Here is a 26,654-nt window from a genome sequence, read left to right as displayed (position 1 = left end):
GTGTATGAGTTTTTAAAGCAGAAGAATGGGATGGTCAAAGGCCTAGAGGCATGAAAGGGTGTGTAAGGAGAAGAAGGAAGTGATTCGACATGTCTGGAGATAGGACAGACCAGAAGGAAGGAATACGGCTGGGCAGATGAGTGGGCATGCCTACCTTATGACCAGACAGAGAATGTCATAACGTCAGAATCAGGGCCAGGAGTCCTCCTCTCCAGAAGGAGAGTCATTGAGGATAAGATTTGTAAGTTCAAAACAGCACGTGTGTCCGTGCACATGTGCATGTGCACGCACGCGCACACGCACACAATCCCTAACACCACCTCAGATACATGGAAAGTGGGTTGATTAGTAGGAGCAGAAATTAGGGGCTGGTTAAACCAGCAAGGAGCTACAGTGGTCCAGGGAAGAGATGAGAGACTCAGCTGAGGGGATGGAGGGTCTGGACTGGCTAGGTTGTCTGGCTTAGTCCGTTCCCCAGCCAGGTTTCGTTTGTGTGCGCAAAGTGGGGAGAAAGGGATTGCGAGGGAACTAGCCCTCCTTGTTTTGGCTACGTGTGGGTCCTGTGAGCTAAGCCCCTCCCCAGCACCTCACACATTCCATTTTAACCTTTCTCATATTAACATCCAGGGCCCCACTTCCCAGTCCCCACCCTACCCCCACCCCTCCCCATTAGGAGGGTTGCTGAAGCAAGAGGCCCCTCTTCTCCATCTGTGTGTGGCAGGCAGGAAGAGGAGGGGGTGCAGGGAACAGGTCAGGGCCTGCTCGCTGTCAGAGGAAATAGCCACCCTTTTAAGCCTTTAAGAAACTGTTTTCTTCCAAGTAGATCCCCTGTTACCAAGGCAACTTGAGAACTCTAGGCTTTGTGTTTCTGCCCGGGGTCCCTGGGGAGAGATGGCCCGCTGAGCTTTCCCTAGTCTGGGCAAGATGCAGGACATACTAGCTGGAGGTCCTTGTGTAGGGGGGAATTTCTCACCTCATTCCTTGGGTGCTTATCCCCAGGAGGCGCCTACGCCATCTCTTCCTAGCCTCATAAGGCAGTTTTGGCCATGGAGGGCACAGGCTTCACATCAATAGGCCCAGCTTCTCCAAAACAAATGCCTGCACCCATCCTATGGACCATCCCTCTTAGAAGCTGAGGCAGGCATCGTCGTCGTCGTCGTCGTCGTCGTCGTCGTCGTCGTCGTCGTCGGGGGAGGGATGAGCTTACACCAGACTATGGTATCTGCTGAGGAATCATTGTTACATACATTTCTCAATCGTGTACTATATATTAGAACTATATATATTAGTATCTCCGGCCTGGTCCCTGCTTTGGGAGCTGTATGGGAAGGCTGGGAGGAAACTGGCCAGGAAATGTCATCTGGGCTACTTAGTCCCCACAGCTAGATTGGCATTAGAATCGCCTAGGAAGCTTTTCAGAAATGGGGACCACAGAGATTGATTCTATCGGTGGTAGAGATTAAGAACACAGGTTCTGGATGTCACACTGTTGGGGTGACCCTGAGCCGATTGTGTGAACTTTCAGATCTGTTTCCTCACAAAAAGACCATTTAAAGGTCAGACTGAGTAAACAATGAAGAGCCAAGCCAGTATCCCAGGCAGCAGACTCTTCTCCGTCTTCCTCCATCTCTTGGGAAGAGGGTTTGGGGAAGCCTCAAGACCCTTTCCATACTTCTACCCCACTTCCTCCTTCCTTTCTTCTCTCCTGGCATGTCCTTTTTCTTGGCATACAAATGGCTGCTGTGAGGTGCAAGGTTCCCTTAGGTTGGGTGTCCAGGATCCCAGGCAGGCCTGTCCACCTTTGGGTGGCAGCAACAACCCAGAAAAGCAGTGGTGTCTTTGGACGCCCTGCCGACTTGCCCGCGTGCACTGAGCCCCATCCGTTCCCATTCTCCTGAGCTTTCCCACTAGCCTCTTCAAGCCACATCTCCCACACTCAGGCTTGTGTAAGGCGGGAGGGGTTGTTTTCTCCTTCTTAAATCCTGACTGCGTTTTCATTTTAGAGGTTGGCATCCTCTAGTCCTCTAAGCATTGTGACATCGACAGGTATCCTTAGCAGTCACTTCTAGTTCTGCACACAGAGGCTTGTTTATACACCTGCTTTTTTCAGTTCTGGACCAAACTGCTGCTGCTAGCCTGCTGGGTACCACGCCATGCGCTGGTTCTGTCAACTCAACAGTGTAAACAAGCAAAGAGGGCGTGGCCAACAAGAGGGCTGCTGGCAGCCCCGGAAGCCCGCAGGGCTGGCACACAGTGGACCCTTTTTTCTGCTGTCCTTTATTTGCTCTCATTAGTCTTTATACAAACTGACCCCACTTGCCCCCACCTGCAACCTCCTGAGAAACCTCAGGGCTGCTGGGTACCCTGTCTGACCTCCTAAAATTCTAGAAAGAGTCCCGGTGCTCACGGGGACAGCTCACAGCCTGTATAGCCTCGTCCTTCCCCAGAACGGACAATCTGCACGTGCTCAGCACGGCCCCTGGGCCAGCCTCGCCGGGCTTCTCTGAGGAACGGAACCACCACCTGACGGGAGCCCCCAGATGCAGTATGCTTGACCCAGAGTCCTCCCCCCCCACCCATCGAACCTAAGATTCCTGAGATTTGGGTTCCTCAGTTCAAAAAAAAAAAAAAAAAAAAAGACACCCCTGCCTGCCTGGATTGTAGCAATGCAATGTTGGAGAAATGGTTCTCCTCCCTTTCTTCCTCTGAAAGGGTCAAGGCAAGCATGCCTGTGTAACTAGGACTGTTTCTCCACGGGAATCCTAAGAGGAGGTAGCAGCGCAGGGCAGAATCAGGAGACCGGCCTGGCTTGTTAAACACTTGGATGGCTGGAGTGGGGGCAGGCAGGAGCTGTTCTGGGATGTCTACCAACAACTACAGGATTGTGAAGAGGCCACTCGCTTTCACCTCCAGGGCAGTGACTTCTAAGCCTGTATCCTTTTAGAGGGTGAGAATAATAAATCACCTGCTGCCCAGGGCGGTTCTCAGGATGAAGGATGATGGTAACCCCTAAGTGCCTAGCCCAGCACTCACAAGTAGTAGGGGTTCAGCGGGTAAAAAAAATGTCTGAACTCATTTCTGAGAAAGCTGAGCGAGTCCCAGGATGGGGTGCAGTTTTTTTTCTGACTCCACAGTCTCTGAGAAAGAAGCAGGGAGGTCTTGCTGGCCCTGGTCGGCCTGCTCTGGGAATTTATTTCCAGCTAGCTCAGTGGAGTCCCATAGCACCATCTAGCGTCCGAAAGTGGAAGGGCCCTCCCTCTCCACCCTGCCTACCCTCCTTCCTTCCTTCCTTCCTTCCACTGCTTGGTATTGCTGGACCTTCTTTGCCAAGAGAATTTCAAGGCTTTGGGCTGCTAGCACAGATCAGCTAAGGTGTCTGGGAAGTAAGTACCCCAGGTCCCCATCTATGTTCCTTCGGTAACAGACAGACACAATCTTTACACACCCTTTTTTTTTTTATTGAGGAGAGAAAGCTTTAGCGTACAGAACAATTTATCTTCACAACACAATAATACACCAGTAACAGTCACGACAGTAACATATTTGTTTTTCCCAAGCCTCTGGTGTCCTTGGGCTACCCTTATACCCTGCATGCATTCCCCCACCCCCACCCCCCCACCCCCCATCCCTACCCCCCACCCCCCACCCTCAACCCAAGGAGGCACTCAAAGCTTCGGGCAGCTCCTGTAGCTGTCACATCACAAAAAATATTGAAGATCTGGGAAAGAAGGGAAAAGGGAAAAGGAAGTCCAAGCCCCCTCTGCCCCCAGAGGCCTACAAACCAGTTTCCTGCTCGTGTGCGCTCTCCCTGGCTGAGGCTACACGTGTTCAGAGTGAGATGCATTACGGGGTCAGGCAAGGCCTGTGCCCAGGAGGTCTCTGGAATTTGAGGTACAAGGCACCTGCCCTTTGCCCTTCTCCACAAGCACACGGGCAGCATGACCAGCATGTTGACATCAGCAGACAGGGTCCATAGCTTCGAAGAGTGGTGTTTCCCCTTCTGGAACTCTCGTCTGAGGAAATAAGCTGGAAAAAACAGACACAGAACAAAGTCTTCACATGGTTCTTCACTCCTGCCCTCGTGGGAATGGGGAAGCCACACAACATAAATGTCTAACAGCTCAGGAGGGGGAAATGATTTCATAGGTGACGGCCATTCAATCCTGCTGCTGGCCCTCCAGCAGGCTGACCTCAGCTTGGAGAAACGGCAGTGAGAACCCACTAGAAAGAAATGAGCAAATGATGCTTCTGTGCGATGGGATCCTGCATGTGTGCAAGGGGGATTTCTTGTCCTTAAAGTGTTCTCTGCGTCATTTTCCATGATGACTATATGCTAACTCTTCTCTTGGAGGGAACCATTGTAAAAGGTGGCAACAGGTTAGAGGAACCCAGTCCCACTGATCTCAGGCTAAGAAACAAAAGTAATAAAAGCAAAAGGGTACCTTACCTTTGGCTGATGAATAGAGATCTCACCCTAAACCAGTCTGAGGACTAGGTCTGCCTAAGACTCCTCTTCCCAGGTTCCTTCCTCTGGTCTTAGGTCAGATTCTAGGGCTGGGTTCTCCTCTTCCGACTCCAGTGAGGAACATCCTTCATCTCCAGTGTCCTTCCTGCTGGCCACAGACCCTGGGGCTGTGCTTGCCCAGCTGCCAGGCACTGTGCAGCATGTTCAGTGTCCGGGGACAAGCTGGGCCAGCAGTGAATTGGACTGCCCTTTTGTGGCCAGAACTGATGGAGTACACGTGTGGTTTTCACTGGAGAAGCAGTACTTTCTGGACCCACACTGAACAACAGGTCTCTTTCTAAGGGCACCTGAATGTGTGCCCAAGAAGGCCCTGGAGTGTGTAGGAGGCAGTCAGACCTTACGCCATGCTGGCTCACTGCAGTTCAGCAACAGGCCTGGCTGGGAGAGACCGGCCCTCGTGTGCGAGCCCTGGAGGTGCTGGGCAGCCATGCTGCATGGGTGCAGTCTCTAAGGGGCTGGCCCTGTTTTCGTCTTTCAGAACTCCGCAGAGTCAGGGGCCTCAAGAGCAGGCCAGCAGCGCCACCTCCACCGCCCTGAGGACACAGTCTCCTCAGTGGCCTCGAGCTGGGCCAGAAGGGCCATGTTCCTAAAGCGATTCACTCCTTAGGATACCAAACTGAGTTGTGGCGCTGCTGCCATCTCTGCCTCCCCCACCCTCTCCCCCTCTAGCAATCCTTTAAGGGGAAAGTGGCCAAAGCCTGTTCTGAGTGTCCTGGTGCAGGAGTCTGAGGGAAGGTCAGCCCAGCACTCAAAGTGGAGTCAGTTTGCCACCGTCAGGCAGAGAGAGCGAATCTCAGTCAAGCGGTCCATTGCACACGTGGCTTTATATTCTCACTCCACTAGGCACACACTCCCCTTTCAGGCCCTTCTGCTGGACACATGGCAAGTATGTATTTCTTGGTGCCATCCTGCTCATTGTCTAGTAAGTAGCCTCAGTGGCATCAAGAATTTAATGTAGCCTGCCCTTTAGGTCACTGGGGCAGATCAATGAGGCATTGGGTGAAGTCCTGTTGAGCTCGTCAGGACTGTTGAGGATAAAACTGTAGAACACAGGGCAAAGACACACGGGAGAGGCGACGATTGGGGACCACTAGAGGAGAAAACAAAGGTGACCAGCGCGTTGACAAGAACAGGCCCAGACACTTGCTCTCCAACTTGTGCGAGGACTGAGCAGCAGTTCATGGCAAGAGGACAGTGACTTCTCCTTTCCTAGATGGCCTTGGTTGGGCCCATTTTACTCTCTGTGGTTGTGGTTGCGGAACAGTCTGGAATTCTGCAGGTCTTCGTGGAGTTCTTCCGGCCTGGAGCTCTCCTAAGGCCTGGTCTGTAGATGGGGCAGGTAAAGCAGCAATGGCCAGGGGCAAGGGGTGCAGCAGAAGGGTGTGTTCCCTGTGGCCTACTCACGCCAGCCTTCACACGCGAATTCGGCCTTGAGTGCGGTGGCCCCCCTGTCTCGAGCTGAGGCAGAAGAGCACGGAGGGGTGTGTCTGCATTTGGTGTTGCCCCAGGTGACCTGCATGGTGAATCGGTAGTGGTGGTGGTGGTGGGCTGTAGAAGGGAGAATTGGCGTCTGGAAGACCCTCCAGAAGTGGGACGCGATTCTGGTTCCTCTGGCTGCTAGAATGGATCATGAAAGGTGATAGGCCCAGGTAATTCTCAGCATGGTAGCCTATCGCAGAGCTGACAATGGTCTGGGTTGAACTGTCAACGAGGACAGGTTCTTCCATCTGCACCAGCTCTCCATGTAGGCCAGGATGGGGGGCAGCAAGTGCGTGCATGTGTACAGGGGTGTAGTCGTGCACATACACGTGCTCATGCTGGATCTCCTCCCTCCCTGGCTCCTCCTCTTCTAGCTCCACGACCCTAACCTCAATTTCATCCTCCTCCTCATACTTATATTCACCGCCATCCTCCTTCTTCATCTCCTCCTCCTTGTCTTCTTCCTCCTCTTCTTCCTCCTCCTCCTCCTCTTCATCCTCATACTCCTCTTCATAGTCCTCATCTTCCTCATCCTCCATCTCTTCTTCCTCTCTCCTCATCTCCTCCTCCTCCTCCTCCTCCTCCCTCAGCTCTTGGGAGAAAGCCTTCATGTGCATCCTCTGGTCCATCAGATAAAGCCTGTGCCCGCCTGCCTCACCCTCATCCTCACAATAGCACTCCACACCTTCACTTTCATCCTTGATAAGCACCGGAGTAAAAGGGCAGAAGCTCTCTTGGACTTCAGGGAGGGGGACTGGCTTGGGGACACGCACTTTCCTTTCTATCTCCTCACACTCAAGAATCAGCTCATCCAGGTCTGCCATTTCAGTTGACCATAAGAGTTCCTTTCGGAAAAAATCTGACAAGCCTTTGAGGAACTGGTTTTGGAGGCGACAGTCATCCCAGGACAAGAACTGGGCCAAGAATTGAAAAGCATCAGCATAGCTGGCCAGGGTACAGTCTCCCTGCTTCAGCCTGCGGATGGCCTTTTTAGCCACGCGTGAGGGGATGGGGCCACAGAATTCCTTACGGATTTCATCGAGGAAGCGCGGGAAGTTGTCATGCAAGGCGCTTCCTTCCTGAGTGACTGAGATAGCCCAGTCCCTCGCTTCCCCTGTGAAAAAAGAAATCAAAAAGGCCACCCGTTCCGCGCCCCCGGGGAAGTGATCCTCGTGATATGCTATGAAAGTCTCTAGCTGCATCAGAAATTCAGCCAGGTAGACTGGGTCGCCGGAAAAGGGTTCTATGTCTGGCCGCTCCAGCGGTGGCAGAAGGGCCTGTAGGGGTGGCTCCTTTGACGCCGCCGGGAAGTGCAGCTCCACCTGGGACAGGCCGGGTGACAGAGGAGGGTCAGTGGACCCGTCGGGATTGGTATAGTCCTGGACCACGTTAATCAAAAGATCGTCTGAGACATACTCGGGATCTGTGCGAGGAGGAGGCCAGCACAGGAAAGGCACCTCCTCCTCGGGAGCGGGATCGGTCTCACTGAGCGGTAACTCAAAGTTCTCCTCGGCAGGGACGGGCACTACGGGCCCCTGCCAGTGGACGTAGCCCCGCAAGGAATTAACCTCGGCCAAGGCTCTTCCGAGCTGCAGGCCCAGGTGGGCATTCTCTCCTCGAAGAGCATTTAACTCCTCTCGCAGGGCCACATTCGCCAAGAGGAGGCTATTGAGATTTCCCGCCGCCTCGGACATCGTGACTAGTTCCTGGGGCTTTGAGTGTCCCGCGGTTGGGGGCAGGGAGTTATAGGGACTGCGGGAGGAGGCCGAAATGAGGAGGGGGGCGCAGGAGGCGACCAAAGTGCGGCGACGGGGCGACGGGGCGCAAGCGAGCCCGGGGACCACACCCACAGGGGCTCGGTCCGGGGACGCGTTACCTCGCAGCAGGGGTCGCAGAGGGCGGGCAGCGGCGCGGGACCTGGAGGCGGCAGGCACAGGGCACGGCTGAGATGCTGGCAGCGGTGGAGCAGACTGAAGCAGGCGGAGCGGGAGGGAACGGACTGCGGCAGGATCTGTCGAGGAAAAAGCTGGCGGACAGCGGTCTCTCGCCTTTTAAGCGCAGCCACGCGCGCCCCCCGCAGGGGCGGGCCTTCGGGAACTGAGGGAGCCCACTGGCTCCCGCGGCTGCGCTCTCACTCACTCTTTCCTTCCCTAGCTGCAGCTAACTCGGGTCGGGAAAATGCGACAGCGACTGCCCACTCGAGGTCGTCATGGCGACAGCCAGTGAACGTGTTCCTCTCCTCGGGCAGGCCCCCGAGTGTAGAGGAACTGCTTCGCGAGGCGCAGCTCAATCTCCAGAGCCTGTTGCAAGGTACTGCGAGGGAGGGGGGCTGCTTAGAGGCGGCTGTGCAGCAGGAGGAGGGCAAAGAAGAAACGGGGAGCCGCGAAAGAAAGAAAACAGTTCCAAAGCATCTCTCTTTGCACCTTCCAGACTGATGATGCTAACTAAGACTCTGTTTCCTCTCCCTCCCTTTTCGATCAGCAGTCCACACAGGGAAAGGATACAAGCTGAGGCAGACCAGTGGGTCTAGCAATGCACAGAGAGGGGAATGGGAGACTACCTCAATGGAGACCCATACTCCCTCCAGCCCTCCTGTTCTCATATCTCCCATGCCTTGGAAGTCTGGCACCAGAAAACAAAGGGAACAGCCGTGGGGTCTCCTAACCTGGACCCCACACACTCTGCTCCTATCATAACCTCCCAATCACAATGAGCTTCTCTGTGGAAATCACATCCCCAAGCTGGACGTGTAGCTCAGTGGTAGCACGTGCAAGGCCCAAGGTTCTATGTCCAATACCACACACACACACACACACACACACACACACACACACCTCTTGCTACCCTTGAGTTTCTCTTACTCCTCCTCTTGAGTTCTTCAGGAACACTGGACACAGAGCTGGATCCCCCGAGAGGTGTCTAATGAATACTAAACGTACAAAAGATCTTATCAGTTCTGATTTTGCCATAACAGCAAACGTTAACTTCAGTGCAGAATAGAGAATACCTGATGGACCTCCCAACTGGGATGCAGCCCAAACCCCTAACTCTCTGCAAAGGGTGACCTTAGAGACGCAAGATGCTGAGAGATAATCATGAGCCCTGTGTCCAGCAAGGAAGAGCTACTGGGCAAGTTGGGGGTGAATGTGCTGTTATTACCACAGGCAGAATTAGGACTAGTGAGCAGAAATTCAGAGAGAGCACACATTCCACCTCCCGACAAAGAAAAAAATTTCTGACATGCTCAGTAGCCACAGTCCAAAGGAAGGAGTGAATGTTCTTCAGGTGTCTGCCCTAAGACTGATATGGCACCTGGGAGGGCTTCTGAAGACGGGGTCCGAGCATAGAGTAGCGGATGTTGCTGCAAAGAATCAGCCATGAGAGCAAGCCCCATTACCAGAGTCGGAGTCTGTTCAAAGCACACCAAGCCTTGAATGTTCGTACTGAGCTCTCGCTTTCTGCCTTTCACCTAAACCACTACTTTGGTCAACCCTGCTGAAATCTTACACATACTGATTTCCTCGCATCGCTCGTGAACTTCGCTGTCTTCTCTGCCACCACCTTCAATTTCCTCACTTTTAGTCGCCCTAGACCTGCTCCCATCCACAGTGGAACCAGACCTAAGAAACATCGAGTATGAGTTCTTGTGGCCAGGTATGGTGGCACAAGCCTGTAATTCCAGCACTCAAGAGCCTGAGGCGGGAGGATCTTGAGTCCTGAGGCCAGCCTGGGCCACACGCAAGACTTTGTCTCACAGAAAACAACGAAAATGTAAAAGTTCTTGCAATCCAAGACCAAGTTCCAGACTGGACTTCTCGGTGTGGGTCTCTTCTTGCTTCACGCACACTGGTTCTTGGTAGCGCTGCAGAACGCCCGAAGAGCGGCAGAGTCTCAGAAAACAGAACTTTTATCAAAGGATAGCTACATCCCGAGTGTTAGCTCCTGGTTGAGCCCTTAAGGTGAGGGCCACTAAGAGAGGGTGTGGTCCCAAAGCAGCGCAGCTTGGATTTACTGACTTTCTTTCCTCCTCTGCCCTCATGGTCCCAGGAATCAAGCACTTTTTCTATTTCTGAATTCAGTGGCCAGGAAATAGCTCAAAGAAGCGCTATGAGTCAGTCAGTCCGGGCAGCGTAGTGCAGGGGCCTGGCTCTTTTTCCTCCCCCAGCCTGGCACGTGGCTGAGGCCTCTAGAGTGTGTCTCCACTATGCTGTTTTTCAGAAGAATATGAGGAACAGTATTCGGAGGCCAGAATTCTGGGGCAGACCTTCCGCTCTTCGGATGAGGCTCCTGAGCCTACTCCCAGCCAAAGGCCCCAGTCGGCCAAGCGTCTGGAGTTTGTGTTGATGGTGAGTTGCCTCTTCCCCGACCTGGGAGAGCCAGCGTGCACCTGCCGACAGGGGATTTGAACTGTTCATGCGCTCCTCTGGAAGCTGCTGTTCGTCACTGCTTACTAGCAGGGCTACCGCGAGGTCCCCCTGGGAAGGGCCCTGCACAGCAGTTGCCCAGCCAGGCAGCCTGTACATGCCTTTCCGCCTTCAAGAGGACGCCTCCACCTAGTCTGCCTAAGCAGCCATCCTGTGGGCACCAGCTCCTCACCAGTCAGAAGCATACCCTTTCCATCACCCTCTTTCCCAACAGCCTGCACAACGGCAGCTGAGCGAGGATGAGACCACCACCCAGGGTGTGAGGGCCCCCGAGGCCTGCCTGAGCCTGTCTACAGCCGACAAGCAAACCTCCTGGAATGGTCCCTTCCCGCTACCCGTCCTAAAGGAGAAGAGCTGGCTTCAGCCCTGCTCCACGCAGTCTGACCTTGTGCCCATCAACATCTCGGGTAGAGTTTGCTCCCCTTCACGCCAAAGGCCCATCCTCTCCAAACGCGCTGGGTGCTGGGGAGGGAGGGCCTCTCTGTCTGTTGCGGGCTCACACTGCACTGTCCAGGTCATGACTCCCCGGGGAGTGGAGGCTTGGCCGGAGAGGGGACTGTGGCCGCTCTTCCCCCTCACTCTCTATCTGCACTGCCGGTACAAATGATGCCCTGAGTTAGCAAACAAGTGTCTTTGCAGAATGGGCCAAATTTTCTTCTGAACTTGGGTGTTCTTTTGAGTTTCAGTGGAAACAAAGTTTGTGAACTTTGTCTGTTCCAGGTAAAGATAATGTTAGAAACACAAAGCTGGCTTTGGAATATATGAACAATAGACAGAAGGCGAGGGAACCCGAGCACATGCCGTTTAACTGTAATGTAACAAGGGACAACGGGGACGCAAAGGGCACAGAGGGAAAAGACAGAGAGACCAAAAGGGGGCCCAGGACGACCTTGGAAGTAGTGGGGGGATAGTTGCCTCCTAGTTTCGTTTCCCATTGCTGTGATGAGGTACCCCTAACAAAAACAACTTAAGGGGAAAAGAGTGTATACCGGTTCGCAGTTCAAGGTCAGTTCATCAGAGGCAGCAGGAACTGGAAAGCAGCTAGTCACGTTGTATCCACAGACAAGACAATGGCTGCCTGCTGATGCTCAGTTCCCTCTCTCCATCGATGGGGTCCAGGATTCTCTGCCCAAGGGACTGGTACCCTCCACAGTTAAGTTGGGTCTTCTCATAGCAGTTCATCAAGCGAATCCCCACATTCACGCCAAGAGGCACATCTCCCAGATGATTCTAGGTTCTGTCAAGTGGACAGCACTCTCACAGTCTCCAGGTTGGGGTCACGTGGCACTCCTGCCTCCCACTCCCGTGGCTGGAAGGAAAAGGGCCAGTAATCTCAGGAAACACGGCAGGGGCCTGAGGAAGGCAAGACCTCAGTAATTTGAAGGGAGTATGCCAGAGGAGGCCTGGAAGCTAGCATGGGCCCTGCTGTGGTGGAATAGGTTGGTGAAAGCAATGAGGACTCTTCTGTCTCTGTGTGATCATGCTCCCTGGATACGGCTTCATCCACTGCTCTTAGAGTCACCTTGAGAAAGAGGGGCAGGAAGTGGAGCTCATGGCCTAGGAAATTTTGCCAAGGGAAGTCAAACTGTGAGGGGAGACTCACACAGCAACATCGACGTGCTCTGTCTAAAGGGCTGTCTCACTTTCAGGCTGTTCTTGAATTTCTCCCGCGGAGCCGTTTGCTGGGAAGGGGCTGCCGTGGTGTGACTGGAGGAGGGGCGGGGGTCCAGCTCAACCAGCCACCGAGCTAGAGGCAGGCAAGGGAACTGCCTGTTTAGCCCCATGGACCTCTTCACCCTGATTTTGCCCCCAATGAATTCCCGGAACTCAAAGCTGACCCAGCACTTTAAGAGAATGAGATAGAGCTCAGTCACCACACCCTGCCCATTTTGGTAATGTGGCCAGGCGGCCGTAAGACAGACGATCGGGCTGCTTCCTAAATGTTGAGGTCAGTAGGACAGCTTCTTGAGATACCATCTTCACCTGGTCCCTGTGAAGTCAGTCCAGGCATGATGGCACGTACTTGTGATCGCAGCGCTCTGGAGGCGGAGGCAGGGTGATGAGGACAAGTCCATAACCAAAAGCAACACCAGAAGTACAGAATGCATCTCAGTGATCGAGTATTTGCCTTGAATAGAGAAGGCTCTAGATTCCATCCCCAGCACCCCAGGAAAAACATGATGATCACAATCAAATACCATTTGGCCCCAGCCCATCACTCCACAAGCAGTGATGCTTGCCCCTGGCCAGGCATCTGGAAAACCACCCAAGGATTCCTAGGCAATGCTTCTACCTAGGCCCTCCTCCCATGAAGTTGAATATTCTGGAGTTCAGATTGTGGAGTTTCAAATGCTACCCAGTTTATTTCAGTACGGAGCGGGAGCTGAAAAATACTGCCTGGTGCACCTAAGAAGTGCAGGGGAGCTGAGTGTAGCCTGTAAAACCAAGTGTGTGGGCCCAGAATCAAATTGGGAGGGATGGGGGAAGAAGTACCACCTTCTCGGATGCTGTTATTCATGCTCATTGCTACTGCCGTCACCCTTCTCTCTACCTCGGCCAGTTTCCACTATACTTTAAACAGGAACCAGGATGCACCCAAGTGTCTTTATTTTGGCTACAGGGCAGCAGTTTGATAGACATGCAAGTTTTCGACACTCGTTGTTTAACACAGAGACAGCCGTGAACCCCAAGTCCACCCTGAGGCGGAGGCGGACCATTATTGGATTCTCTAACTTTTCTCAGCGAGACCCAGGTGACCCCAATACAGTTGATTCCCTCCAACCCTTTCCCCATCTCCCACATCTCCTGCCATGCAAGTGCCATTGTGGCATTGGGGAACTGGAATAAGTCTGGGTAGAGGGACTTGGAATATCCTGAAAAAGCCAGTGTGGTGATTATTGTAAACCAAGGGCCCTTGGCAAGACCAGACCAGCAATTGAGTATGGAGAGCAAGGATCTCGGGCTAATAAATCTACTACATTATTGTTTTCCATTACAAATGTAAGTTAGAAACGAAGTACACACCTTTAATCCCAGCACTCAGTAGCAGAGGCGAGAAGATTGTCTCCAGTTTAAGGCCAGCTTGGTCTCCATGAGTTCTAGGCCAGCGAAGGACTACATAATGGGGTCCTGTCTCAAAAAAAGAGTATGCCAAATTTATGCAAATAGATAAAAGTGGGGAATCACCTCCCCAAATCGTTATCTTGTATTGACCCAATACAGTCATTGTGGTGACTGAAGATATTCATGTAGGCTGCCTACCATGTGCCTGGGATATAGTCGGTATTCAACAAATGCTGGCTATTATGAATTATGTCAGTAAAGTAGTAATAATAGTAATGCTAGAATAGTCATGGCTGTGGATGTGAGAAAACTTCTGGAGATTGGACATCTGAATGGTATTGTCACATCTGTGAGTTATCCTAAGCCTGGTATGTTCAAAGGCAAAAGGGAGCAGATGCCCAAACTACAGATTCGTTGCTGGGCTGTGAGCCACATGGTGCTTTGGTTTGAGTCAGTTTAGAAACTTCTGCTCTCACCTCAGGACTGGTGACCCCTGAGGTCTGCTGCTTTCATGGACCCAGGGAGAAAGAAGAAAGTAGAGGGGAAACCCGAGGTTCCCCCATATGTGACGCTTCTCCTCTGAAAAGAGTCATCAAAGCTGGAAAGTCTTTGGCAGCCATCTGGCCAATTCAAGGGCACCCTGTGACTCACTGTGTGGTGATGGGCAAGATCCCAACTTCCCCCAGCATCCTCATCTGTGAAAAGGAAGAACCAAGGAATTCTGACAAAGCTGTTGGCAAATGCTGCTTGGCACCAAGTTGATGTTCTTGTCATAAAACAGCTGATGGGGGATCCCTTGCTGTAGTAGTAACACGTGTTTTCCATCTCCAGGTCACAGCAACAGCCCAGCGGGCAGCCTGGTCTGCTCCGCCACCTCAGACGTCAGGCCCGGCCACTCGGCTCCACAAGTTGTTCAGGGAAGAGTTGCTGTTGGGCAGGAAGCTCGGTTTCCAAGTCTCACCTCGCCAGGACCGAGACACTCTTCTAGTGAGCCTGCAGACCCACACCAGGCACGTGGTGGCCCAGACCCTCCGGGCATGGAGAGCATGGCAGTGGTGTACAGTGTCCCCGGTTCTTGCAATGGACCGACAGAGTCAACGTTCTCCGCCTCCTGGAAGGGAGAAGCTTTCACATACATGACACCAAGTGCCAGCAGCCAGGGCAATCAAGGCAGTGAAAATGGAAAAAATCCTTCCTCTGGAAATTCCTGGGTGTCTCTGAACACACTCCCACCTCTGGTCCCTAAGGAGGCGGCTACCCTCTTTGTCACCCGGGATAACCCAGCAGGATGCACTGGGCTACCCAGATACTCTGAGCACCTCACTCAGCGAAGGCAAATACCAGAAAGACCTCCCAAGATTGGCCTTCTGGCCCGTGGTACCTCAAGACTGGAAACAGGCCCAGGCGGGACCAACAGATTCCGGGAGCGGTCACTGTCTGTGCCCACAGACTCCGGGGTCACCTCAGTGGACTATGATGAAGAACAGAAGGCTGGGGAGGCCTGCATCCTGCCTTATGCCAGTACAAGTTCTGAAGGTAGCAACAGTACTGACAACATTGCGGCCCTCAGCACTGAGCAAGAGGCGCGGCACAGAAGGCAAAGATCCAAAAGTATTTCACTCAAGAAGGCTAAAAAGAAGCCCTCTCCACCCATGCGCAGTGTCTCACTAGTCAAAGACGAACCAGTCCTCCCACCAGAAGGTGAACTGGCAATGCCCAAGGACCAGAGGCCCAGGAGCCTTTGCCTCTCCTTGGAACACCAAGGGCATCATTCATCTCAGCCTGATGCTCAAGGTCACGCGCAAAGCTCTGTGCCAACTCTCAAAGATCCGGAAGGTACACAGTTCTCTCACCACTGGTATCTTACTGACTGGAAGTCTGGTGACACCTGCCAATCCTTGTCCAGCTCCAGCACTGCCACTGGTACCACGGTCATTGAGTGCACTCAAGTTCAGGGAAGCTCCGAGTCTCTGGCCTCCCCTTCCACCTCCAGAGCGACAACCCCCTCCCAGCTCTCCATTGAGGTGGAAGCCAGGGAAGTAGCCTCCCCTGGAAGGCCCACTGGACTGATGTCTCCTTCCAGTGGGTACTCCAGCCAGTCAGAGACACCCACGCCCACTGTCTCCATGTCCTTGACCCTGGGCCACTTACCCCCTCCAAGCACCAGTGGCCGAGTACGTCCAGTGGTGCCAGAAAGGAAGTCATCACTGCCTCCAACTTCGCCAATGGAAAAAATCTGCAAGTCACGGTTATCATTTGACCTACCACTGACCTCTTCAACTACCCTGGATCTGTCGGGGATGAATATCTCCATCCGCAGCAAAACCAAGGTGAGTCGTCATCACTCTGATACCAATTTCGGGGCCAAACTGGCACAGAAAAGCAGTCCAAACCAGCCAATCATGCCCATGGTCACGCCGTCTGACCTCCGTTCTGTTCGCCTGAGATCCATCAGCAAGTCGGAGCCGGAAGATGACGTTGAGAGCCCGGATTACACCGAGGAGCCTGGCGCCGAGGAAGTCTTCACCTTGCCAGAGAAAAAAGTGAAACCTCCGATAGCCGAGAAACCTCCACTGGCCCGAAGACCTCCAAGTTTGATTCACAGGCCGCCCTCTCTCTCCGGGGAGCATCCACTAACTTCTCCTACCATGGCTATGACACCCAAGAGCTCTGTTCCACACATGAAGCAGCTCCCCCAAGACAGCTACACAGTGTTGCGGAAACCAAAGTCACCCAGCTTCCCCAGTAGCAGGAGCCCGGGGGAGTCAACAGCGCCCTCCAGCCTCGTCTGCACACCTCTTGCCGGTTCCTCTGGTGCTTTCTTCTCAGGAACACAGCAACCTCCCCAGGCCACTGTAGAAGATGGGGGCGCCAAGGTGAGAGCCCTGCCTGAAAGAATCAGCCTCCAGAGCCAGGAAGAAGCTGAGAAAAAGATCAGCAAGATTCCACCTCCGGTACCAAAAAAGCCCAGTGTGCTCTACCTGCCTCTCACCTCGCCTGTAGCTCCGACGGATGCCTGCACGGCAGAACCAAGGCTGCCTTTCAGCCCCATCATCACCCTGGAGGAAGATGCCAAGTGTCCCTCCACTGGTGATGACTTGAAGTCACCTGGTAAAAGCGTGGCTTCGGCTCCTCCCGTTGACAGTAAAAAGGAGGCCATCTCTCCAGGTGAGTAAGCTATCTTTCGGCTTTTCCCTTCAGCCCCAGGACGGATGAGGGTGAGGCTGGAGTTCAAAGACAGACCAAATGCCCCAGTGTGACCAAATCTGTAGGGAGCACATCTAGAGGGCTTGGGTAACTCTGAAAAAGGAACTGCGGCTTGGCCTTACCGTCCAGGAGATCAGGACTGACCCAGGACAGGTCTCCAAGGCTAAGTCCGGACAACCTACCCTTGGCACAGGCACTACAATAACAAATCAAAGCCTTAGCACACTGGGACTTCCCGACCCCATCTGCCCAGCCTGGCATGCCACCCCTGCCCTAGGAGTCCTACTCACCAGACAAGAGTTTTCATTAGCCACACTAGATTTAGATTAATGCACGGGACTCGGGACTCTATAAGTCCAAGTTCAAGTGTCTTGGAAGGCTCATGGGATTCTGAAATGATGTGCTGTGTTACCACCTGCACACACTGTCCGTGTCTTCCGGAAGAAAGGGCACAATCTTCCCCTGGATGGTTTGATTCTAACTCTTCCTGGACCAATAAGACTAGGCTAGTTAATGGTTCTCCTTTTTGGTTGCTGTTGTTTCTGTGACTTTTTGTTTTAATTCTAAGATACACACAACACATATTTTAACCGCTTACATATGAGCGCGCGTGTGCGCGCGCGGGGGGGGGGGGGGGGGGGGGCGGCGGCGGCGCACCGGTCTGTTGAGTGTCTTTGGCTATCATTCTTTACCTTATCTTTTGAGACAGAGTTTCTTACAGGACCCAGAGCTTATTTATTGGCTAGAGTGGCTGACCAGCAAGCGCTGGGCATCTGCCTGTCTCTGTTCCCCCAGATCTGGATTACTAGGGTGATAGGCATGCCCAACAGTGTCCAGCTTTTACATGAGTGCCAGGGATCCAAACTCAGGCCTGCATGCTTGTATGGAAGGTGCTTTACCAGCTCAAACAACTTCCGGGCACCGGCCCCTTTTGTGAGACAGAATTTCACTTTGTACCTAGGCTGGCCTGTAAGTCACAATTCTCCTACCTCGGCACCCCCACCCCCAAATGTTGGAATTGTAGCTATGTGCCTCAATCCCTGGCTTAATTTTGCCCGTCTTTAGCCATGTAGTTCATTAGTGTTTAAGAACATTCACGCTGAGTAACCCGTCTCCAGAATGCCCTTGATCTTGGGGAATTGAAGGTCTATACCCTTGAAACAACTCCCCCTCTCCCCCACTTCCTCCTCCCCTTACCACCCCCACTTTTCTCCACAGTTCTACTTCTCAGGTCTGTGGATCTGACTGCTCTGGATACCAGTGGAGTCATAGATTTGGTGTCTTTTTTATGACTTGCTTATTTTTATTAATGCCCTCGAGGCTCAACTGTGTTTCTCATCATTTTTGAACCCTTAATACTAAACATCAAAATCTCATGACCTTCTTTAAGCTGATTCAGACTTTCAGCGTAAGTGAATCACTGTGACGAAAGCAAGCGGGCATGTCAAAGCCACAGGTTCTTTTCCAATATGCTTCCTCCGACTCCACAGGCTCCCTCAGATTCAAGCAAGTCTCACTCCCCACCCACTGGGTGAGGATAATTGCTTTACCCTTCTCTCAGTATCTGGAGTTTTTTAATTATGTATTTATAACAAGGGGGCCTGGAGATATAGCTCAGTGCCAGAGAGCTTATCTAGTGTGTGCAAGGCCCTGAGTTCCATCCCCAGCACTAATTTTTTTTTAAATAAATAAGAAAATGAGCATGCTCAGATCACCTGTTTTAATGAAAAGAATGCATGAGAACAAGGATCTGGGCCAGTCTTCACCATGTGGGCATTGAAAGGCCTGGGGGTAAATCATTAACCTTCTGAACTTCATGTTCCTCGCAAAATGGAGACATCAAATCAAAAGTCTGCCTTGCTGTCCATCCAGAGTTGCTTTGAGTGTTGAGGGAAATAATGAGATTGCATGTACTCTGTCCTAGCTATCATGGTCAAAGTCATTCCTTTCGGTTCTTATGCCTAGGGAGGCCTGTAGAACCAAGCACCGAAGAGAAAAGTTTAATCAGTGATAAAACAGCCGAATGGATCTCGGAGGAGGATGATGACGTGTTTGTGGCTTCTCGCACAACTGAAGATTTGTTTACTGTGATCCACAGGTCAGAATCATTTTCCTTCATTGTAATTGTGATTGCTTTCCCCTTTTCTACTGGAAGGAAAATTGCTGCCCCTGCAATTGCAGCAGGAGATTAAGTCCAGGTACCTGCATATGTGAGCGCAGTCTGGGGCCTCACATCTCAAATTCACCGATATCTTTGGTTGAAGCGGAGGAGGAGGGGAGGACCAGGTGCTGAGAGAGGCCCCTCGTCTCCTAGCAACCGCTTGGCCTATTGTGTCTCCATCTGCTCCCTCACAGCTCTATCTGCAGTCAGAGACATTTAACCCTTTACAGAATTTCTTGTACCACAGAATTCTATCACGATATGGAACACTGGGCAGCATATGAGAGCAGGGACTTTAGGCAGATGGGGTACAGAGGTGGGCCTCGGGGCATGAGGGAAGGGGCTCGTTAATGAGGTACCTGGATTTGCGCACCCAGTTCCTGGAGCTGGAGCACCAGTTCAAACCAGTTCCAAACCCCTGGCTGTCTTGAGTCAGTTGCTGAGCTACTGGACTTGACTCTTTAAGTTCGTACTTGAGCTCAGAACTGATAAGGACTGAACCCGTAGCATAGGGCAGGCGACTCCAGTTGAGGGTATTGAAGAGCATGTGGAGAACAGAGGGCCCTGCAAGGGACCTGGAAGCTAAGTGGTGAGGAACAGCCCATCAGCACAAAGCTGTCATATGCCCGATCTTGAGCACATCCCTGGCTGGCAGTTCATCAAAGCTTTGCTAGCTGTCTGCTCCCCGAATTCCCTGAATTCCCTGACCAGTCTTTCTCTCATTTAGGTCCAAAAGAAAGCTACTCGGCTGGAAAGAGCCTGGGGAGGCCTTCCCAGGCAGCAGACCCAGCTCCCATTCGCCAGTGAAGAACACAGCTGATTCTCCCACCAGTGAGTCCGCTGCTGCCACAGGGCCAAGTGGCAGTGCGAGCCTAGATGCTGGCAGAAATGATGACTTCAAGGCCTTGCTCCAGAAGAAGGGAAGTAAGGCGACGCCCAAGACCCGCCCGTCGGCGGCCGAGCTGCTGAAGACCACTAACCCTCTGGCTCGAAGAATCATTGCACAGTTCTCAAAAGACTATGAACCCACCGACAACCCCAGTACCTAAGCCCTGCTTCTTACTTACTAGCCCTGAGTAGAGAAGGGGAGAGAGAGAGGGCTTCAGAAAGGACCCAACCACAGCAACGACAAAAGCATCTATATGTCCTTGACCTTAACTCACACTCTGGACAGCAGAGAGGCCAACGCAACACAACTGAGCTCAGCGGGCACTCTGAGAGGCTTCAGACCATCTGTGTTTCCATGCTCCCATCCTTCCCATGACTGAACACTGGGGTCCCTTCTTATCATCTCCCAGCGCTGTGCGTTAAGAAGAGAGTCTCCGATTTGAGAGCCTGTCTGCCATCTTTTCAGTGTCCTAGCTGTTTTGTCCACTGGCTCCTGTCACTGAGAGGCACAGTGGGAGAACGGATTGGGGACTTCCAAACCAGGGCTGGGGACAGAGGGTGCCAATTCCACTGCTGATTATCTACTCTCCTGGGGTGGCCTTGATGGCCCTATGTGAAGACACAGACAGACACTGAGGCCTCCTCAACCACGGTGTGACTTCCTCCGGAGTGAGTTCTGCAGGAGGCGTGCACTCATTTCAGCATGGGGTTGATTGGATGGCTTTTGTGGTGCAAAATACGAATGTGACTCCTCCAAAACTCCATGCCTTTTTCAGTTTGATTGTCTATGCGGAGATCAGGGTGATGAGTTTTAATAAACTTCCAGGACGTCCCCCCCTCCCCCATTAGCTAGAATAGATAGGATTGGGTGGCTTTGGCTGATGCAAGCTCAGCAAACGAATGGGACATTTGTTCACTCACATCTAGCCAAGGTAACTCGCATGTGCGCCTTGAGGTCTTTGGAATGTCTGTCATCGTGGGTAGCCAAGATCTGTGCCCAGCCCATGCTGTATATGCCAAGAACTTCATTCCACTCCCATGTAACATTCATTACAGGAAGTAATTAGGTTGGAGGGCTGGCATCATCAGAGGAGGAGAAAGTAAGTGTACCTTGCCCCATACCAGTTGATTCAGAGTATGCTTTTTGTGGTTGTTTGGGTTTTGTTTAAAGGAAATCTGGCCCTGTTTCGAAAATCAAGAACCTGTAGACTAAAAAAAAAAAGATCTACGCAAAATCAAAAAGGCAGCCTGCTATGGCCCGTAATTACAAGAAGGCTACTTTTTGCCATTTGGGTACTGCTGTTTGGCCAGCTTTCAGCTAGCCGTGGGGGGTGGGGAGGAGCAGAGCAGCTAGGATAAAGAGCACCCTGAAAGAGTTCCAAAACAATCACAGTTCCCCCTTCCCTTCCAAAGGCAACAGGTACTGGCTGTTCTTGTCAACTTTGTAAGCAGCGCAAGAGCGCCTGATTTCCATACACCTGGGTTTCTGAGGGGCTGGGGACAAGATAAGCAGAGCACTGAACAGAGAGCCTGATGGCCAGTGTTGGAAAGTTCATGGTCTTCTGGTCCCGAAAGGCCAAAAGGAAATGAACTTGCAGTGTGCTTTGCAAAAACAGAAAAAGGTCCCCTGACCCATCCCTCCCGCACCCCCTGCCCTAACAGATTCCTTGCTCGGTCTCCTGGAGGAAGCAGTAAGAGGTCCAGAGACAAGCATGTCTCCATTTGGATAGGTCACGCTCCTTACCAATGAGAAGCAAACTCTTAGCTCAACTGCCCACACTCCAGCAAGGCAAAGTGGCTGAAAAAACTACACTGAGTCCTGAGAAGACTCGGGTCTCTGGCATAGAAGCCCTAGGCTGAGATCGGTGCTTGGGTTGGTCTAGTTCTGAATTCTAGACAAATGGAAGGAGATCAAGCTCACCAACTCTCTTGCAACTAGTCTTCTCTCAGATTTAGAAAGAAGCCACGGAAATAATAAACAGTTCGGGAAACTCCAGTTACTTTGAAAGTGTTTAAACCATTTGACATGGAGGTCTTAACCAAGTTTCATGAGTTTTGCCTGAATTTAAACAAGAGTCGGGCAGGAGTGTGGTATATACAGTTTTAATCACTGCACCTAGGAGATGGAGCCAGGCAGATTTCTGTGAGTTTGAGGCCAGCCTGATCTACATAGCTAGTTGCAGGCTGCCAAGGCTACATAGTGAGATCCTAATTTCAGTCTTTGCCTGGTTTTTACATAAGTATCACACTTGACCTAACCCAGAATTCTAAAAGACAGAGGTTTTCCTCTGTAGGGAAATGAAGGAGTGGGGTGCCTTGCTTCTGCCTATCAGAAGCAAACCCCCCCCAGTCTGCTCCTCAGAACCATTGTGAATTGTTGAATTCTAAAGTTTGAGCGTGTGGGACTCTGTATAGGGCTTGCTACTTTTGCTGATTTTTTTTTGGAAGTGTCTTGTTTGTTCTTTCTCATGGGTTTTGCCTCTGCCCTCACCTTGCTACCTCCAGAGATTTCCCCAAAAGATTGTAAACTGGATGCTTAGACTGCTTGAGGTTGTTTCTGGTACCTAAACCCTTGCTCTCCTCTCTACCAGTCTGTATGCCTGGGATGTTTAGAACCTTTCCGCATCATTTCACCCCCAGAAGGCTATTAGCACAAGAGGATTTGGGGCAGCGGCTTTACAACCAGAGGAAACCCTTAGGGCTGGGGGTAGTCCTTCTGCATTTCCAGGTTTTGCAGGGAGTGGACCTAGTCCTAAACAAGCAACCAGATTGTTAAATAATAATAGTAACTACCAGTCATTGGTTAGCACGACACCAAGCATCTTTCTAATACTTAACCTCTCTCCTGTCCTTAATATCATAAACACCAACTCTCTCCCCTGAGTATAAGGTGTGCTGCCCGTGAGACTGGAGGAGAAGGGGGAAACCCCTTCCAGGGAGGTCTCAGGGAAGTTGCTACCACTCCTGTGATGTACAGCACACATACGGAAAGAGAGCAGTCTCTGCAGATGGCACACACAGCACGTTGGAGGGAAATGAAATTGGCCCCTGGTGGTCAGCCTCTGCTTCAAGCTCTTCCTAGCCCCTTGTTTCTCTCTAGCTCCAGCCCTTAGTTAGACTCTGTTAGAATAGCTTCAGTATAGTCAAGGGTGGGGGAGCCCCCCCCCAGAGGCAGTTAATGGGTATGTACATGCTTTGCCCTTGGTGGGTATACATTTGTGGTTCAAATGGAGAGCAGGTTAGTCTTAGTACCAAGGTTGACTTGGCTTGCGCCTCCTCCCCTTTGCCTGCACTGTCGGCCTGCCTGGGCCTCCCTCCTGGCTCCAGCTTGTCTTTCAGTCCTCACACCCAGGAGCTGCACCCATACCAACAGCTCGACCACAAAGGAGTCAAGGCCACAGGCGGCCAATTCATTCACATTAGCCTCATGACCACAAGGTTGATTTGGAAAAAAAAAAATGACCTTGAATGTACAAAGATGGGCAAGTCTCCAAGGTTCCCCCAACAAGCATCCTGCCTGGCATCTTTTCTCCAGACAACAGAGATCCAGTTGCTGTCTCTGCGTATCTGTCAACTCTCAGCAGATCTACCCATGCACCCCGCCCTACTCCTCACCCCCGAACCCGTCGGGGGGAAAAAAGACTAGCTATCACTCAGTGCTCTGTCGCTCACTGTTTCTGCCCTCTGTTTGCCGAGTCTGTGGCACAATGGTGAGCTTTTCCTTTGATTTGATTTGCCAGGGCCAGGACTAGGGTGAGGCGATTGGGGAGACGCCCACTCTCAAGGCCCCGCCAGTGCCTTACCCTTGCCACGGCCCTGTGATTTGCACTCTGTAAAGTAGTATCAGTTGCTCTTCCTCTGAGTGTAGTTCTGATGTGGGGGCAGGTTTGGCGCCAAATGTTTTCTTGGTGTTCCTCCATTTGTTGCTAGAAGCCTTTGTATGCAGTAAAGAACCTTCAGTATTATCGCAAACATTTTAGCTGGCAAGTTAGCACCCGGTTCAGGAGGAACACCCCAGCCAGACAACTTCAGCAGGAAGTTGGAGGTCTGCCCCTGTGACCCTGTGTCTGCTCTTTCTGCTCCATTCCTCCCTCCCCTGTAGTCCTTGTGGCCCAGCACCGATTCTCCTCAGTGCCTCCTGCTTTGTTCTCCTCCTAAGAAAATCCATGCTCTCAGGAAAGGGATGAATTCACTGACTTTGAGACGGGGAGGCTTAATGCTACCTTTTTCAAGGGTTGCTTGCATTTTAACAGGGGAACAGCCTTAAGCCAAAGGAATGAAGTTCTTACAGAATGTTAGGCGTCAACTAGTTGTCCGAGTTCTTTTTCACCGTGGAAAGACCAGACTCCCTGACAGCTGACTCCAGAGTCTAGAATACACGCTTTTCTCCTGGAATCATTGTAGTTGGTAGCTGATGGTCAGTTATCTAGATAACCCTGTGCTACTTTACCACCAAGGGACTCTGAGAAAAAGCTACTGAAAAGCCTCTGAGAAGGCCTAGATCAGTATTCACACTGTACATTAACATGTTTGTGTAAATGGAATTACTGCTACTTACCACGTAGGTAAAAAGACACAAAGATTTAAGAAGTTTGTGAAATGTGTCCTGTTTGTGCAAGGTGACCCTGTCGAGTCCATTCCTTACTGATGTCAGTCGTCCACTCTCAGTGGTGGTTATTAAACTGGGTGGAGGTATAGTCGCTAAGCACAGGCCTCCACTGCCCCGTCTGCCATTTGTCTCTCTTGTGTGCTATGACTCCGGCTTGGTGTGAGAATGAGACCTTATCTAAAGCAGAGCCCCCGGTCCCTAATGCCTTTGCATGTATTTCAGCTGTAAGTGACCAAGATAGTAAGATATGAAAGGAGAAGGAAAGAGGTACAAGACAGTGCCTTTGTCAAAGGTCAGCAAACAGAATGATGACTTGAAAATGACCTGAAGTCAGCGAAGTCAAATTATTTTAAAATACTTTGAAATCGGTTTATGGAGGACTATGGTTGTGAATGGTGTTTGAACACATGTTGGAGGCGCTTTAATAGGTTTAGCAAAAAGAAATTTGCCTAATGAAGATTGTGTGAAGTAAATATATACCTTTGTCCAATAAAGGCCCAAATCTAGGCCACTGGTTCTCAAAGTATGGTCTTGGAACCACCTAGAGCAACATGAGAGAGAGAGAGAGAGAGAGAGAGAGAGAGAGAGAGAGAACGCCTTTAAGCCCCCCAAATTACCAGAGCCACGCCTCTCCAACAGGTTACCTTTCCTACCGTTAGAGTTATCAGTCTGGCTAAGAAGTGTGTGTACCATCTTCTCGTTCAGTTACACATTTGTCTGCTGTTAAGAAACTGCCAGATTGAATCGGGCCCATCTGGCCTGGTTTGGATTTTTTAAATAGTAACAACAAAAAAGGGGTGGTGGTGGTGGTGGTGGTGGTTGTGTTTGGTGTTACCAGACCTTAAATGAATGTCCTCACCATGGTGGCTGTTCTCCAGGAGGGCTCTCGTAGAGACAGATTCGCTTTTGAGGTTCTGCCTCACGTATGAAGTGTGGTGTTTGATAGTATTGACCTCCCCCTACAGGGACACAAACCCCTGAACCAGAACAACCAGTTCCCCTCTCAGCCTCTTTGTAATGCTAAGCTTTATAGAAATTTATTCCCTATGTGGTCTTGAGATTTTCTATGTCCAATTTTATAAAATGTTCTGCATGCAAACACAGCATTGTGGTCACTGTACCCAGTCACTTCAAAGGCATTCCTCCTTCATGTGTGTGCTGGTGAAGAAATACCAACATGTATGTTCTGTTGTGTCCTGATCAACTGTAAATTACATTTTCATTAATTTTTAAATGAGCTATATTTACTCTGGCTAGCAGTTAAAATTTTATTCTTTTTATTATCTTTCATTGCTACTTTTTTCTACTGACTCTAAGGCTTATTTTGGGGGGGGATTTCTTATTTCTAGATTGTTGTATTTCTCTTATTTCTATATTTATCTATAATCACAGAGAGTAAGAGCTGAAAGGGACCAACCTCCCTCATTTCATAGAGGAAATGAAGGCCTAGATGGGTCAGATGGCTTGCTGCAGGTCACACAGTGAGTCTCCCGCCTCTGGGATGAATGTTTTGACATTTAAAGCACTATATTTATGAAGGACTCATGACTGGCTTCTACTTGTCTGACTCATTAATTTCCCAGGTATTTCAGTGATTTAAAAAAAAAATCTATATGCTTTAAGGGAACATGCGCAAGCGTTCTTCAGTTAATGAATCCAAAGAAAATCTGGTTTTTCGTTTAGAAATTCATTTCCCTCCATGTTTACTATCTGTGCCCTACTGTGTACAGTGGATGATGTTTTCCCTAAACGCTATGTGGGGGACAATGGATTTATATAGAACAAATTTCATTTTTTAGTAGGAAAGTTTCCCTGTGTAAGGGAATCTTCTAGGGGCTTTTTTGGAGAAACAAAACAAAACAGACTCTTCTTGTTGTTTGTTCCTTAAGGTCTTTAATTACTTATTAGTGTGAATTTTTGTACTTGCTTTTATTTAAAGTAGGGCAAACCAGTGTTAGCTTTCATAGAATTAACTAGAACCTTACCTTCCTAATCTTTTTGAGAAATCTTCAGACTGTTAGATGCTTATGAGTAGCTACTCAATTGTATTCTAGAAACTTCACCTGACTTGACATTTTACCAATCCCTGGGCTCAAATTCCACCTCTGTCTGATCAGATAATAACAGAGTTCCCTAATCAGTATATGTGGTCTCTTTTCCAGAACATTCTTTGCCCAGTATTCCTTAGTGTGCTCTCACTTTAGTCATCTCAGGCCTCCTTCCATAAATCACGCATACCTCACTGTCCTGTGGACTTCCGGGCACTCTACCTTGAGGGCTAGGCTACTCATCCTCAGC

At 51.1% G+C, this 26,654-nt stretch overlaps 2 protein-coding genes across 12 annotated transcripts in view; one reads left to right on the top strand and one right to left on the bottom strand.

The window, feature by feature from the left end:
• Positions 1-25,459, top strand: part of Nhsl2 (NHS like 2) — a 254,154-nt gene extending 228,695 nt beyond the window's left edge. For 5 of the 11 annotated variants that reach the window (XM_015989442.3, XM_015989443.3, XM_076561838.1 and 2 more), the window contains 7 exons: positions 8,159-8,314; positions 10,223-10,350; positions 10,643-10,835; positions 13,049-13,180; positions 14,323-16,659; positions 18,664-18,796; positions 19,587-25,459. In XM_015989442.3, coding sequence (XP_015844928.1) covers positions 8,159-8,314; positions 10,223-10,350; positions 10,643-10,835; positions 13,049-13,180; positions 14,323-16,659; positions 18,664-18,796; positions 19,587-19,908 — 3,401 coding nt within the window. In that variant the 3' untranslated portion in view covers positions 19,909-25,459. The remainder of the gene's footprint in view (positions 1-8,158; positions 8,315-10,222; positions 10,351-10,642; positions 10,836-13,048; positions 13,181-14,322; positions 16,660-18,663; positions 18,797-19,586) is intronic. The other 6 variants (XM_015989444.3, XM_076561840.1, XM_076561841.1 and 3 more) reach the window with 2 other exon arrangements.
• On the bottom strand, positions 3,646-8,162 carry Rtl5 (retrotransposon Gag like 5). Its single transcript, XM_015989445.3, has 2 exons — positions 4,448-8,162; positions 3,646-4,026 (listed from the first exon to the last, which is right to left on the bottom strand). Exon 1 carries the CDS (start codon positions 7,696-7,698, stop codon positions 5,938-5,940), a length of 1,761 nt encoding a protein of 586 aa, XP_015844931.1. The 5' UTR covers positions 7,699-8,162; the 3' UTR covers positions 3,646-4,026; positions 4,448-5,937.
• Positions 25,460-26,654: the final 1,195 nt, after the last annotated feature.

This window comes from Peromyscus maniculatus, chromosome X (assembly GCF_049852395.1).
Source record: "Peromyscus maniculatus bairdii isolate BWxNUB_F1_BW_parent chromosome X, HU_Pman_BW_mat_3.1, whole genome shotgun sequence".
NCBI classification, from domain to species: domain Eukaryota; kingdom Metazoa; phylum Chordata; class Mammalia; order Rodentia; family Cricetidae; genus Peromyscus; species Peromyscus maniculatus.
Note: the sequence above shows the minus strand (reverse complement) of the source record. Positions and strands in the feature narration are given on the sequence as shown.